The following is a 14,585-nucleotide window of genomic DNA, read 5'->3' on the forward strand; positions in this document are numbered from 1 at the left end:
TTAATTTCAACTGCAATGAAAGGTTTCGAATGCCATGCGCCTTTCGATTGCTGGCATCTCGACCAGTGGCAAACATTGTCTCTATGCACAACTCCTTAAAAGAGAGTGAAAGTTCAGTTCAGGCACAGGCGACATGAAGGGTTCTGAAGATTATGTACAGTGGGATCTATAAGTAATACCGTGCAAATTGTCCATCACGATGTTCGTGCACTTTATTTGACCCAATAAGAGCTTCAAGAATTAAAAGAAAACTCAAAACAAGCTGTTGACAACTTCTGCACCATCATACATAAAATCCATCGCTTAAAAAACACATAGAATGTAAGAGAAAGATTAATGAAAATAGTCATGGACAATTTGCTGAGCAATACTAGTGGATCCCACTGTACGATCAGCAGAAATGCATTAACCCTTAAGAATAGCTTTTTTAGACCATACGTTGTTGTTGTCCAGTTTTCGACCTTTCCAAATGTGCAGGTATTGTATAAAATTCTGATCACCATACCAGTGACAAGTTGCTCTGCAAAATGCACAAGGAGTGTCATAAGAATCATTAAAAGCAGACTACGTTCGTGAATTGCTGATGAGTGGTTAAAGTCTACCATAATTCCATCCTGTGTGTCCGATATTTCAAAGTGGTACAAAATGAGGAAATTATCGATAGTTTTGCTGCAACAACTTTGTAACGTCAGAAGTTATTATAATTTATCTAATTGTTATTTCACTCAACGTCAAATAGATTGATTGATTTGCTTTATCTTACTTCGCATTTTGTGCCACTTTTGGCTAATTTGCGAAGGTGGGAATGAGTGATGACATGATGAAATTGATGAATGAACACTAACAAACATCCATTCTCAGGCCAGGATTCGAACCCGGGACCCCCAATCAATGTCAAAGTAACATATAATAAACATATAAATGTATATATTGAAAACAATACCTAAAGTAAACATGTAGTGCTTACATTTGTTTATATTGTATTGTTCCGCAAATTTTGTGTGACCAAAATAATTTCAGTAAATAATTCGGCATAAAGGTGGGGGTGGGGGAAATATTATATCTTTATGGGGGAAGGAGTGCGTCAAAGGCCTTGGGGAATGGGCATCCCTGCCGGGATGTAGAGATATTTAGCTAAGACTTTCCTTCAAGTTTAGGTTTCCTCAAAAAGGAATGAATATTCCTACAAAATGAACTTACATGTTTTTGAAATGAGACATGCATTTTTCTTTATATTCTCAAGACACAAAAACAGATTTCGTGACATTGAATCACAGGAATGAATTTAGCGAAAATGTACTCCCATGTAATTCACAAGATAATCCTTGAAAATGAAGAGGTGGGCGCCAGCTTGTTTCCTCGCACAGGGCGCAGCCAACCCTGAGGCCGGATCTATCGCAAGGAAAGGAACTAGCGTTTGGGATGGCTAGATCTGGAACTCGGGTGATACTGGATCCTGATATCCGGTTCTGATTTTCGGTTCCGGATACCCGATTTTTATTTTCATACAAGATCCGAATCTACAGTTCTAGATTCAGATGTAGATAATTAAGCATGTCACAAATTTTGTTGTATTTTCTTTATACTACATTACTACTTACGATACTCTTACGTTATGCTTCTAAATTGAGCATAGAAATGAAAAGGTACTGACTGTATCGTATTTTCGTCGATATCTGGTTACTCCATTGTCCCGGAGACACAAGCAATCATAAAGAGAGTTGTCATGTTTTCTCTTTCGTCCTATTGTTCGCAAAGTTAGCATATAATTACCGGGAAAAGTAACTTTAGAAGTAACTAAAAAAAAACTGTTACATTTACCTAAAAAGTAACAGAGTTGCAGTTATTCCCTTTGGAAGGTAACTGCGTTACAGTTAGGTACTCGATGAATTTAAGTATTAGTTGCAAACGGCGGCATTATAAGTAACGAATTACTTCGAAGCACTGACCCATCTCCACTATTTACTTAAGTACATAGTCTAATCTTCACCTTCTCGTTGCAAATTTCAAACACTTCTGCCTTATAGTGTAAAAATTATAATAAAATGAACAGTTAAATTGTAAGCAAGAAATGCCATCTCTCCAAACGTGAGATCACACATTCCAGTTTGGTACCTTTCTTGAGGTTACTTTTTGGAAATTGGAAATAAGCGAACATTACACAAGAATGAATCCACCACGACAACTAGCGCCCCCCTCCATCTTATGACCCTTTGCCTCACAGAGGGTGGTATTGATTATTTTGGGCATCACTCCTCGAGCAATATGGTTTACGATTGAATCTGATCCCAACAGATACAACATTGAAAAACACAATGGCTATGCAGTTGAACCTGAGTTATACGTATGTCAAGGTGAAGAGAAAATAATACGTATAACTGAGAATTACTTAGAAATCAGATTTACATAACACGCCATTATTAAAATAACTGCATCTATTTTGAGTTAGAACATACAGTATAATACAAGTCATTTCTGTAATAAAGTGCTAAATTAACGAATTTAAAAGTTAAAAGTTTACTTCTTAAGTGCATTACATTTCCCACTTGAATAGTTTTATGTGGATTAGCGTTGACTTCCCGTATACAATTTACTTTCTGACCAAGCAGGTAACTTTTCCTCTCTCATGAATTTAAACTCATATTCATTGTTGCAATTAGCCAAAAGTGATAATAAGACGGTGTTAAATAACAAAAATCAAATAAAATCAAGAGGAAAATAGATTAAAGAGAATATTTCAGGAAACATATAAGCAGCATGACTTTTTCTTTGCCAAAGAGGGGGGAGGGGTGTACTGGACCCTGTGCTCTTTTAGTTATAGCTACAACCCCCCCCCCCCCCACGCATCTATGAATGTCCTAATTTTCTGTTAAGAAAACGTGGCCAACCTAGTGTACGTACAAAAGAAAATTGGTATCTTGTTCTCAACAACTGCGTCGAATCTCCTCTGATTTCATGCCGCGTGCCGCCTCTGTTGTTTCCTCTTTGACACCGTTGCGCCGCACTCCCTTTTCTCGCAATTCGAGACCGACCGCCGCCATATCCACCTATCCTGTTGCGTATTTGTGTTTTTGTGTGACATTGTTGTAGCTTGGTTACGTACAAATAAACTGTATTTTATGTTATAGGTATAACACAGAATTACCTATAAATGCATTACGTACAAGTAAAGGTTAATTAACACGTTTTAAAATTATATTTTCCCGAGACCTACAGTAATTTACGTATAAAACCGAATTACGCAGAACTGAGTTAGGTATGAACGAATGTAGATCATGACAGCTACGTTCAGATTGGGTTTGATTGTTGGGCCGAGTAAAACAGGCAAACAGACAGGCTGATCTAGAATAGGCATATCATATTGTATCAACTTGATAATTCACAGTTAATTCAAATCACCAAATTTCGTACTTGTAACTAATAGCTTCCAAAATATCGCAACATCAAATATATCATGTGATATCGGTTTGGTGTTCTTTGATTTCTTTTTTACTTAAACCTATCCAATCATTAATTTTACCTTTACACCAAGCACCATTAAAGTGTTTATCGAACCTATTGGTAAACATCTAATAAACACAAGAAACCAACCAACACAATAAACAGCGTCTAAAATAGAGGAGTAGCATAACCAAAATCTCTCTCTTTTCTGTCCGGTTTAATTGATTGATTTGGTGTTTTAAGTCCACTTTATGCACAGTAAGGCCAATCGGGACTGGACCTACAGTTTAAAGTGGGATCCGAACCACTATGTGCCTCCACCGGGTATCGAACCCGGAACCCCTTGATTACAAGGCGACGACGTTTCTGTCGGGTTTAAGTACTAGAGTATAATAATCGGAGGTTGAAATATTCAGCTAATGAAGGGTTTTCTTCTAATCTGGTAATTCGCTTTCTACTTTTCTAGTGATTAACATTCTATGTTTGCAGTTGCAGGTGCATAAAAATACATGTTTGGTTGAAAATATATTTTAACGCCAAAAAGAAAACTTGTGAACTATCAGTCATTCGTAATGCGCCCCCAGGGCCTCCCCGATGGCGCAGTGGTAGCGTCGTCACCTTGTAATCAAGGGGTTCAGGGTTCGATACCCGGTGGAGGCACATAGTGATTCGGATTCCACTTTAAACTGTAGGTCCAATCCCGATTAGCCTTACTGTGCATAAAGTGGACTTAAAAAAACTCCAAATCAACAAAAATTAATGCACCCCCGAAGCTCGGCCCCCTTCCCCCGCACGATGGGGTTGCGGGGTGTTATTTACGCCACTGGTTATGGCTTATTCTTCTTAGCACACAGTCTAAAATTTTGCCATCTTCTCATTCATTCGACTTCTATTTTGTTTTAACCTGGGTCAAATGCGGGGCCATAACTCCCATCAACTACTGGGTACGCCAGTGCGAGCTTGGCACAATCAATACTTATCAAAGCTCTCAAACCGTTGAACTATCACAAAAGCCATTGTAGAGCCAGTAATTCAGACGTATGGAAACTGTGAGGCTATTCTTTCACTAAAAACATTTAAATGACTTTGGCGAAAATTATCAGATTTTACGATAATGATACCTTTAAAAATCCACAAACCTCCTCCACAAACCATACCCAGACACTTTCAATCCACTATTCTGTTTATGACAGTATTAAAACACGATTTGTGAAAGTTTTTGATGAATTTACTTACTTTTATAACTCGTAATGCAAGATAGTACAGTTGTTCAAAATTTTCTTGTGAAGTAATACATTTCAAGCCCGATGAGATGCGGCAAGAAATTTCATAAAATTCCAGATTTTTTCTTGCAGACTACTAGGCGTATGTCCACAATTTTGATTCGAAGAAAATCGTAAATTTCAAGAAGTTTTTACTTGCATTTTGCTATTTATGGTCAAAATTATATGTATACAGGTTAATTGCGGCATGAGGATGAACTATTAAATATGTGATAAAAGAAACACAATCTAAAGGCAGCCACACCCTGCCTGACCAGGATGAATATCATGACTCATTGAATTTGCTGTCAGAATTAGTAGGTCACTCCACTAGACACTAAATAACAAATGGGGAAGTGAGTTACATTTTCCTTCAAAATTCGATTACTTTAAACAAGAAGAGTAAAGTTATATACACCTGTTTCTTCAATCTATTAATATTTCCAATATCAATTTTCAGCATTTTATGGAGTTGATTGTATCAATATATATTTCAATGCATAATAATTAGGATTATTAAAGTATAATTAAAGCATTCATTATAATTGTATTGAATTGTTGTTTTAAGTCGACTTTATGCACAGATAGACTAATCGGGACTGGAACTACATTTTAAAGTGGAATCCGAACAACTATGTGTTTCCACAGGGTATCGAACCATGGACCCCCGATTACAAGGTGACGACGCTGCCACTGAGCCATCAGGGAGGCCCACACAGACCTATTATAAGTCTCCAAGTAAAAATCATATGTTGCAACAAAAGGAAAGTAGTTAATGACGAACTAAGCATGCAAAAACAATAGTAATTTCTCATACACACATTCTTCGTTTGGCAACTTCGCTCATTGCTATACCATTTCTTCCCTCTAATCTCTTCAACGCTGTCACTTACATTGTACTTAATTCCTAGCTATACAAGCGATTTCAAGATTATTGTGTTTCTGCACAGCAACAACAAGAGAAGCGGGCCTTGGGGAATACTGCACACACTCAAAAAGCCAAAACATAGATATCAACTGAGCAGACGGTCCCACGAATCACAACGGTTGCCACTTTCAGGTGAATGTGGAGGAGGGGATACAAATTATATACGTATACGTACGTATATAAACACAACTGTTTATTATTATTATTATTTTATTTATTTGCTTACTTAAACGTCCTCGTTGTCCCCAACGGAGAGAAAACCACAACCGTAAATCTTGGTGCGTTGCCAGAATTAAGTATATACAGAGCATTCCCTGACATTCGCTACGAGACTCGGCGGCAAGCGGCCCGGCATCAGAGCTTGTCTTTCCCTGTGAACGGGGTCCGCGACAGTCGCTAGAGTCGGCTATTAAAATTACAGTTTTCATATTGTGTACTAACCTTGACTACAGAAGGTGTTGAAAATGATGTCCCTCTGCTGCAACACATTCCTGTCATCTCCGAAAGAAATTGGCATTTACACGTGCAAGTTCGTCTACTGTAATTGTCCCGATTTCTCGTACAATACTCTCTTTTAACTCACTGATGGTGTGCGGATTGTCTTTGTATACTTTATTTTTTAGATTTCCCCATTTTTCTTTCCACTTTTATTTAGAACTGACCCTGTTACTCTTAACTTTTTTACGAGGTTTAATATAGTGGTCCTATGTGGAACGGGAACACCAGGAAATTTCGTTGCAGAACGTCGTCGCACTTCTCCACAATTCCTCTTTCCGAAGTAACACTCGACAACGTAAATTCTTTGTTGCAATGTAAACTTTTGTTGTGCCATATTAAGCCACAATCTTCAACACACGGACACGACACAACACAACTTTCGAGGGAGGATTATACTGGCGTCAGTCTGCAACGTCAACAGAAAGGGAAAGAGAGCGAAGGAAGGGAGAGCGAAAAAAACAGACTGTAGCGTGCGACTGTCGCGGACCCGTTCACTGGGAAAGACAAGCGCTGACGCCGGGCCGCTTGCCGCCGAGTCTCGTAGCGAATGTCGGGGAATGAATGCTCTGTAGTAGTGCTGAGAGGGTGTGGAGTGAAATTTAAGGGGCGCGGTGTTGAAAATAAAGAAAACATGAAACATGCATGCATGTTTTAGCCACTAATTGAAATTCCAATAATATGCCAATGAAAGTGGATAAAACTAGCGAAAGGTGTCCCGGGTTCGATACCCGATGGAGGCACACAGTGGTTTGGATCCCACTTTAAACTATAGGTCCAGACTTACTGTGCATAAAGTGGATTTTAAAACTCCAACTGCTGGGTGGCCGCGGTGGCTCAGTCGGTAACGCGTCTGACTACCATGCTCAAGGTCCCGGGTTCGATCCCCGGCCGGTTCAAATCCGGGAACTTTTCTAACGGTGGAAGCGGCCCCGGCGCCCACCCAGCGTCGAATAACATGGGTACCTGAGGGAAACCCTGGGGGGTAAAGGCGGTCAGGGGCGTGATGCTGATCACATCACCCCCACTCACGACCGGATCACGAAAGTGTGGGGCGTTACCCCCACACCCCCTATACGCCTTCATGGCGTGGTGCTATGCACAGGGGAGCAAATAACTCATTGCAGTTCATTCCATCAATACTTGCGTCAGTAACATCTCTATAAGCAAAGGACAATTTGATCAGATCTCAATGTTTTCGTACTTCATTAAGTACTCTATTAATTAAAGTAATTATTGTTAATATTATTATTATTAATATGAATATACATATTCAAACTTGCAAGCAAAAATGTAATTTCAATCAAGTTCAATGTAAGATTGTTTTTAAGTACACTTTATACGTAGAAAGGGTTATCGGGATTGAACCTACAGTTTAAAGTGGGATCGGAACCACAATTGCCCATGGGCGTCCGGAACGGGGGGCAAGGGGGGGCCGTGCCCCCCACCTGGAAAATGAAAGTCAACTAAAAATATGTATTTCACACATATAATTTCATTTTAGCCGCAATAATATGTGTTAATTATTGTACGAACACCATAAATTCAAATTTAAGCTATGTTTTTTAGGGAACAACACTATTTTTGGGGAAAATTTGCCTTCGTTTGCCCCCCCCCTGGAAAAAATACCTTCCTTGCCCCTCCCTGGAAAAAATCCTGCGGACGTCCATGCATTTGCCTCAACCGTGTAACGAACTCTGGACCCCTTGATTACACTACGTCCTGGAGAGAGAGATTCCAAAATGGCAAACTTAGGTTTCTCAATGGGTTAACACTTGTATTGTAACTGTGAATAGTACAGAGTATACAGAATATGAGAATCGCCTTGTAAACTGGCGATATGCAGTGGAGGTGCACTATACACTGGTTTGGTTTGATTTAGTGTTTTAAGTCCACTTTATGCACAATAAGGCTAATCGGGACTGGACCTACAGTTTAAAGTGGGATCCGAACCACTATGTGCCTCCACCGGGTATCGAACCCGGGACCCCTTGATTACGAGGCAACGACGCTACCACTGCGCCATCGGGGAGGCCCTATACACTGGTTCGAATATTATATTATATAATATGTAATATATAATATATTACATCTTGTATATTATATTAATAACTTACTTTCTGTCCTTCAAAATCTGGGGGAGAGGTTAGTTCAGTGTAATACGACGCCAGGGTTTCCGGGTTTGAATCCCGGCCTGGGCATGACGTGTCCCTTCCTAAATTTCTTCTAATCACCACACATCCGCACCGTTGCGGTTAAATAAAATGGCAGAAAAGCGCTTCCTAATAAAATTATTGAACACTGTGAAAAAGTAATTCACGGACTGTAACTTCTTTCTTAAAATGTGACAGTCATATTTCTGTCTAATTTCGTTGATTTTAAAAACAATTTTAAAAATATATATTTTTTAAAATTTATCAAGTGCTTATTTTTATTACAAAGCGAAATGAAATAGAATGTGTATGGATGAATGAGGAAAGAATGTGATTCCAATATTTCAACTGATTTCACAGTCGAATAATCATTACTGACTGAGGGGCGTAGGGCGGCAGTTGCCACGCCCCCCCCCCCCCCACTTTTAGCCACTTTTGCTCCGATACTATGCTAAAGCTTATATATAAAGGAAAAGTAAAGTTCCTTTGCCCAACCCAGTTTTGGAACCCAATCGCCGCCACTGTCGACAGCACGCCTTGCAACACACACCACATTCCTGAGCCCAAAGGAAATTTCCCCTCCTGACCACCTTTAGTTTTCTTTGTTAGGCTGTGAAGTGAAAATGGAGACTTGCTACTCTTTGTCACAGGCCTATCTTTCATCCCTCCCTCATGTATATGCCACTGGGCGATGCACTGGCCATACCTAGGGGACGATTCGTTGCTGCCACTCAAGAAGAGGGAAAACATGTGCCATATACTAAGTTAAATACAATTGAGTCGCCGTAGTTTTCTGGTTTTCGATATCATAGTCTGCTCCAATTGTTCTCACGGTGCCACTGGCGTAAGCAGGATTTTTGTTCTGGAGGGGCTGAAATTGTAAAGGTGTATAGTATATAGCTTTGTTCTAGAATTGTGGGATACCGAATAAAATATATAGGCTATCGTACATTTTGAACTTTTCACTCTATTAAAATTGTACTCGAAGACAGAAATGGTTATCGGGTGTCATTTTAACTTTAAGGGAGGTTTGCGTTTACATCTTTCCCCCCTGCGTACGCCAGTGCAAGGTGCTATGTCCCACAGGAAATCGAAACCTTTATTACTCGCACAAAATCATGCGTGTCGTGTCGTTTCAGTGTGAAATACCCCTGTAACGTGCTTCTTGAAAACAAAAAAATTGAACTGAAGCGACACAAGCTGCATTTGTAGCTTGGACTGGACTATGCTCTCGATACGATGCTTCGTGTCACCTGTTTCTGTTGTTCCCGCATACGCAATGAATCTTTTGCATTAGATTGAAGGGTCTCGTGTCGCTTGTCGCTTGGGTGTGAAATCACCATGTCGCTCGGGTCGTGCATCAAATTGACTTGGTCTGTTCACTTGTGCGCGGTGTATGTGTTGCTTTAGTGAGCTTTTGCATGTCGCTCGAACTGGGCTCTTCTCTCATTGAGAGATTTCACATTGAAGAGACACGCGGTGCTTGAGAATCTCACCAGTCGAACTTAGTCTTCTGGGGCTACCGCTAAGGTGTGAAACGTTGATATTGATTGACTAGTTCCGAAGCGACATGTGTTGTGTGTCGCTTTGGTCTGAAAGCTGCTTGGCATCTCCGTGTTGCATGTCGCCTGTAACTTTCAGACCGAAACGTCAAGCAACACGTGGATTTCACTCCGAACCAGCAAGTGCAAATGACATATGTCGATTGGAAACGCGTCAATCCGCAGCAACGTTTCATAACGTAGCGGCAGGCATGATAGGGCTCAGAAACTTGCGTTGGATTGGTGAAATCCTCAAGCAACACGTGTCGCCTGTAAGTTCGGTGTGAATTCTACCTTACTTTAGAGACATGTATTACGAAAAATATTGAAATGTTAGTGAAGAACCTATTCTTATTAATGTTTAACTACGTATTTTGCCATTTTTGAACATATGCATCTGCATTCTAGTGACGAAAGAAACATTTTAAGAGTGGAAGGTATTTCGGGAAGGAGATTAAAATCGTACTCTTAAATACGCCACTGTCACAACAGAGGAGGAGCAAATTTTTAACGAGTGGAGTAGACGGAGAAAACGAATAGTTAGACCACAATTAAGAACGTAAATATGTATGTTGTTTTTGTACTATATTGTCCTGTATCTGGCTTTTGTGCTTTAGTTAGATTAAGCGCAATCATTTCCAGTATTCTAGCATAGGAACTCTGGTTGAATATTTTGTTAATTAATACAAGAAGAAAACCTACTAGTTTGCTTTCTTGATGAGGAAATACACAAGCATTTCCTACAATATTCTTTGCTCGCTCACACGCGCCCTCCGGTAGATTGCTACAATTCTTCGTTGATATATATCTTTTCCGAGAAACACGAGACATAATTGCCCAAGCTCAAACCGATATATTAAATACGGCTACTATCACACAACGAACCCTCTCGGAACGCAATCGTGAAGCGCCGTTAACATTTCCCATGTAGGCAATGATGTAGCAACGCTGCATTCTCCAGCGTTGCAACTTATGCAGCACTGCGAACAATGCAACGTTCAGAGCCGTCAGTGAAAAATGCTGAGTCATGTAAGTTGAGGGGGAGATGCGACAACGCTGTTCTCTGCAACCGCAGGCCCCACCCCCTACGACCTTCCTCGCTCCGCCTTGACGTCACCGCTGATGTAGTTCCGCAATTTTTCACACACTGCAGATGTCTCTGGCGTCGCACAAACGACACACACGTTGTGTGTAGGTGATAAGCACAGAGCCCCGTTGAGAGGAACCGATAATCACCTGATACACACGTACAGGCACAATGCCCCGAAAAGAGGAACCAGAAAAATGCACTGTTTTGTAGCATAACTCCGAGTATAATTGTCGGACATTGTTCTATCTTTTATCAAAATATAGATCTTGGTCCCCTTCGTCGATTAATTCCACGACATTAAATTTTCCTTTGCCGGTTCGGCCATAATATTAAATAATGTGCTATCTCGTTCCGAGGAACCACCAAAATTACCTCGCAATGAAAAAGTCCCTCTTAATGCTGGTAATTTTTCTGATCTTCTTCCTCCTAATGACTGGTATACCAACGCACACACACACACACACACACACACACATTGGATATTTTGTATAAATCATCAGACCGTAACACGAAAAAGTTGGTTATCGAGAATGGGAAAAGAGAATAATGCCAGAACCAGAAAATACGATGGAACTGGGTCCATGGAGAGAAACAGATTTTGTAGGATGTAACATCATTACCAGACGAGAACAGTAGTTACGCTTAAAGGTACGTGAGCACACTTTGTTACTACTTTATTTTCCGCAAAAATGTATCTTAATGTTTATTTTTGCATTTATTTAATTCTGTTTATGTAAAGGATAAAACATTCAACGAAAGAAGTAACAATAGTTGCGTGTATTACACATGGTAAAATGCAAATGTAAAGTAGTAAATAGTTACTTCGAAATATAAACATTTACATGCAAATCTTGAGATAACTATCGTTTTTCCCAATATGCATCAAATACATAGATTTTGAAAATTTCCTGTACAATATTAAAGAAGTAAATTTGTCGCAATCATTAGCAGTTAACAGCGACTCGATGCTCCTCCGTTAGTTTATCTGGAAGCCGCGCTCCATTTAAGCCATACTGACTTTTAAGGTTGAGACGCTCTGTAGCAAGTTTACTAATGGAGGAGAAATTTCGACAATGGACTCAGTACGCAAGCAGATGGGTGGAAAGGCCTTCGCAGTGGCTCGTAAGTAACTGCACTCCTCTCTCTCCACGGTGTTCCAATCTTGTCCTCTTCTCCTAACACTCTCTGCTATCTGCTCTTTTCACCGACATCTTGGTCTCCCCCTTGGCCTTATTCCCACTCCTTGTGCATTGTAAGCTCTTACTGGTAGTCTTTCTGCATCCATCCTCTTCATGTGTCCGAACCATCTCATCTGTGCCTGATCTATCTTGTCCTGAAGCTTCACCACCCCCACCCACTGTCTGTCAGATCTCCTCATTCCTTATTCTATCCCTTCTAGTCTTTCATTTCCACTGCTTGCATCTTTCTTTTGTCTCTCTCTGGCGTTGTCCAAGTTTCTGCTCCGTACGTAATTATTGGCACATGTGTTATATATTACCTTCTTGCATTTCATAGGTACATCCCTGTTCCATATTAATCTTCGAACGCTTTGATATAGTCCACCACCAATTTGTCCTCTTCTGTTTACCTCCTCATCTATTCTTCCACTTCTCTCAATTATGCTTCCTGGATATTTGAAGCTCTCCACTGCTCTCAACTCTATCGTGTTCATCTTGTTTCTTGGTTCATTTCTGGCTCTGTTTCTTGTTGTTATTAGCACCTTGTATATAACAATGTATTCATAATTGTTTGTTTGTTTGTTGAGTTTGTGTTTTAAGTCAACAGCATGCACAATAAGGCTAATAGGGACTGGACCTACAGTTTAAAGTGGAATCAGATCTGCCTCCTCCGTTACCACTACGCCATCGGAGAGGCTCTTCATAATTGTACCGTTAGGATTACGTATAATATATTTCCTTTGACGGTACTTACTGAGTTATATGTGCCATTTGATACGTGTTTTAGGGTTCAGTATGGTTGGCGTCCTCGGTTCGAATCCCTGGATCAGTAACGTCGCGAACAAAAAGCGAGGGCGCTGTTGGTAATGGAGGGGGGGGGGGGGTAATTTGGTAAAATAAATTGGCCGTAATATCAAGACCAATATTTTCTTATTCCTGCGTGATATGCCTTCACGATAATCCGCAGGTCGTAGCTTCATATTTTTACATACAAGTATTTTGGATGTATATCTTAACTAGGACTTGCTTGTTATTATAATTTCCTTTATTTCAATCAATGGTGTTTTCGCTCTAAAAAAGTCACTGTTGCCTTTTATGAATTTTATGAATTATGCGTACTGACATAAACAAATAATTTTAACCCCACTGCTAAAATATTCACAGTTACTGTTTCTTGAAGCTAATTTCTATTATTATTATTATTGCAGGATTCAGAGAATACGGACTACCTGCGACTGAAGGATTGGCGATACCAAAGATGACGCTGAGGCAAGCGGGTGGAATTGACCTTGTCCTTACAGACTCTAAACACTATGGATACAGAACAGTGAAATTTGAGTCCGCTAAGTAAGTGACACGTTTCTCTCTCATTTCTTCTGAAACGTGATTATTACGGCTCGGAAGTTGATGAAAAAGCATCTTTTTTTCGCTTTCTTTTCTTCTGATATCGTAACATACCCCATCGGTACGAGTAGAATCTTGCCCAGACTTGTTTCTAGATTTTGTTGAGAAAGAGGTTTTTACACAGGAAGTTGCCGTGGCTCACCTTGGGGGAAGATGAGTGAAGGTCGGGGCAACATGAACAAAACCAGGGAATCTAGGAAGCGGGTGATATTTTGATTGTTATCGCTGAGAGGAGTAACACTGCTAGGAGAGAGTAAGAACGGGGTAAGTTATCCCGTTACCTGCAATCTGCCATTAGGATTCTTATAGTGAATATGTTTGAAGGGAAGAACACTCACACAACTCATTGATTAAACACGTTCATAGAAAAATAAATGTATTTTATTTTTTATGTAGCCTATAGCCTATTTACAAAGTCATTAGTCAACATAGAAATCCAAAGCCATATCATAATTAATATTAAATTATCTGAAATAGACAAACCGGAAAATAAAACAAAAGTGTATAAATGTAAAAATTGCATTGGGTCTGTATATCAAAGTAAATTATGATTTTTGCCTGAAGAAAGATTTTATAAAAAAAACTGTACTTTGCTTACTACTTTCTATAAGAACATGAAAAAAATTGACCAAAAACTTTGTTTGCTTACTTTGTTTGCCACTTACGGTGGCCGAACGGGTAATGCTCGAATTTTGATCTCGTCACCGAGGTTTCTTGGTTCGAATCCCGACATGGGTGCTCATTGTGAGTCTGTCTCCCTTCATGAATTTAATCTAACCATCACTCATCCTAGTCACCATCAGCCAAAAGTGGCAGAAATGTACCCCTAAATAACAAGACTATATACAGTTTCTTATTACTATAATTATATTATTTCTTTACTCAAAGGCAACCCTATGTTAACCTTCACATTTGTATATTTTCCCTCAGTTTTTCTCTATTCATATTTTTATAAACCTACATTTGCAATTGTTTTAACATTTTTCTTATTTTTTTATCTTTCACGTTTGTATTATATTATGACTACTATTACCATAATGAGTATATTTGTAATTGTATGTATATATGAAATTCTTTATTTCTCTTTAGTTCT

At 39.5% G+C, this 14,585-nt stretch overlaps 1 protein-coding gene across 1 annotated transcript in view; it reads left to right on the forward strand.

Moving 5' to 3' along the window:
• LOC145993838 (protein takeout-like) overlaps positions 1-14,585 on the forward strand; it is a 74,530-nt gene that overhangs the window by 41,369 nt on the left and 18,576 nt on the right. Inside the window, exon 3 of the mRNA XM_083129674.1 lies at positions 13,297-13,435. Within this exon, the coding sequence (XP_082985800.1) occupies positions 13,297-13,435 (139 nt within the window). The remainder of the gene's footprint in view (positions 1-13,296; positions 13,436-14,585) is intronic.

Source organism: Lepisma saccharinum, chromosome 10 (genome assembly GCF_977018435.1).
Source record: "Lepisma saccharinum chromosome 10, izLepSacc3.1, whole genome shotgun sequence".
NCBI lineage: Eukaryota > Metazoa > Arthropoda > Insecta > Zygentoma > Lepismatidae > Lepisma > Lepisma saccharinum.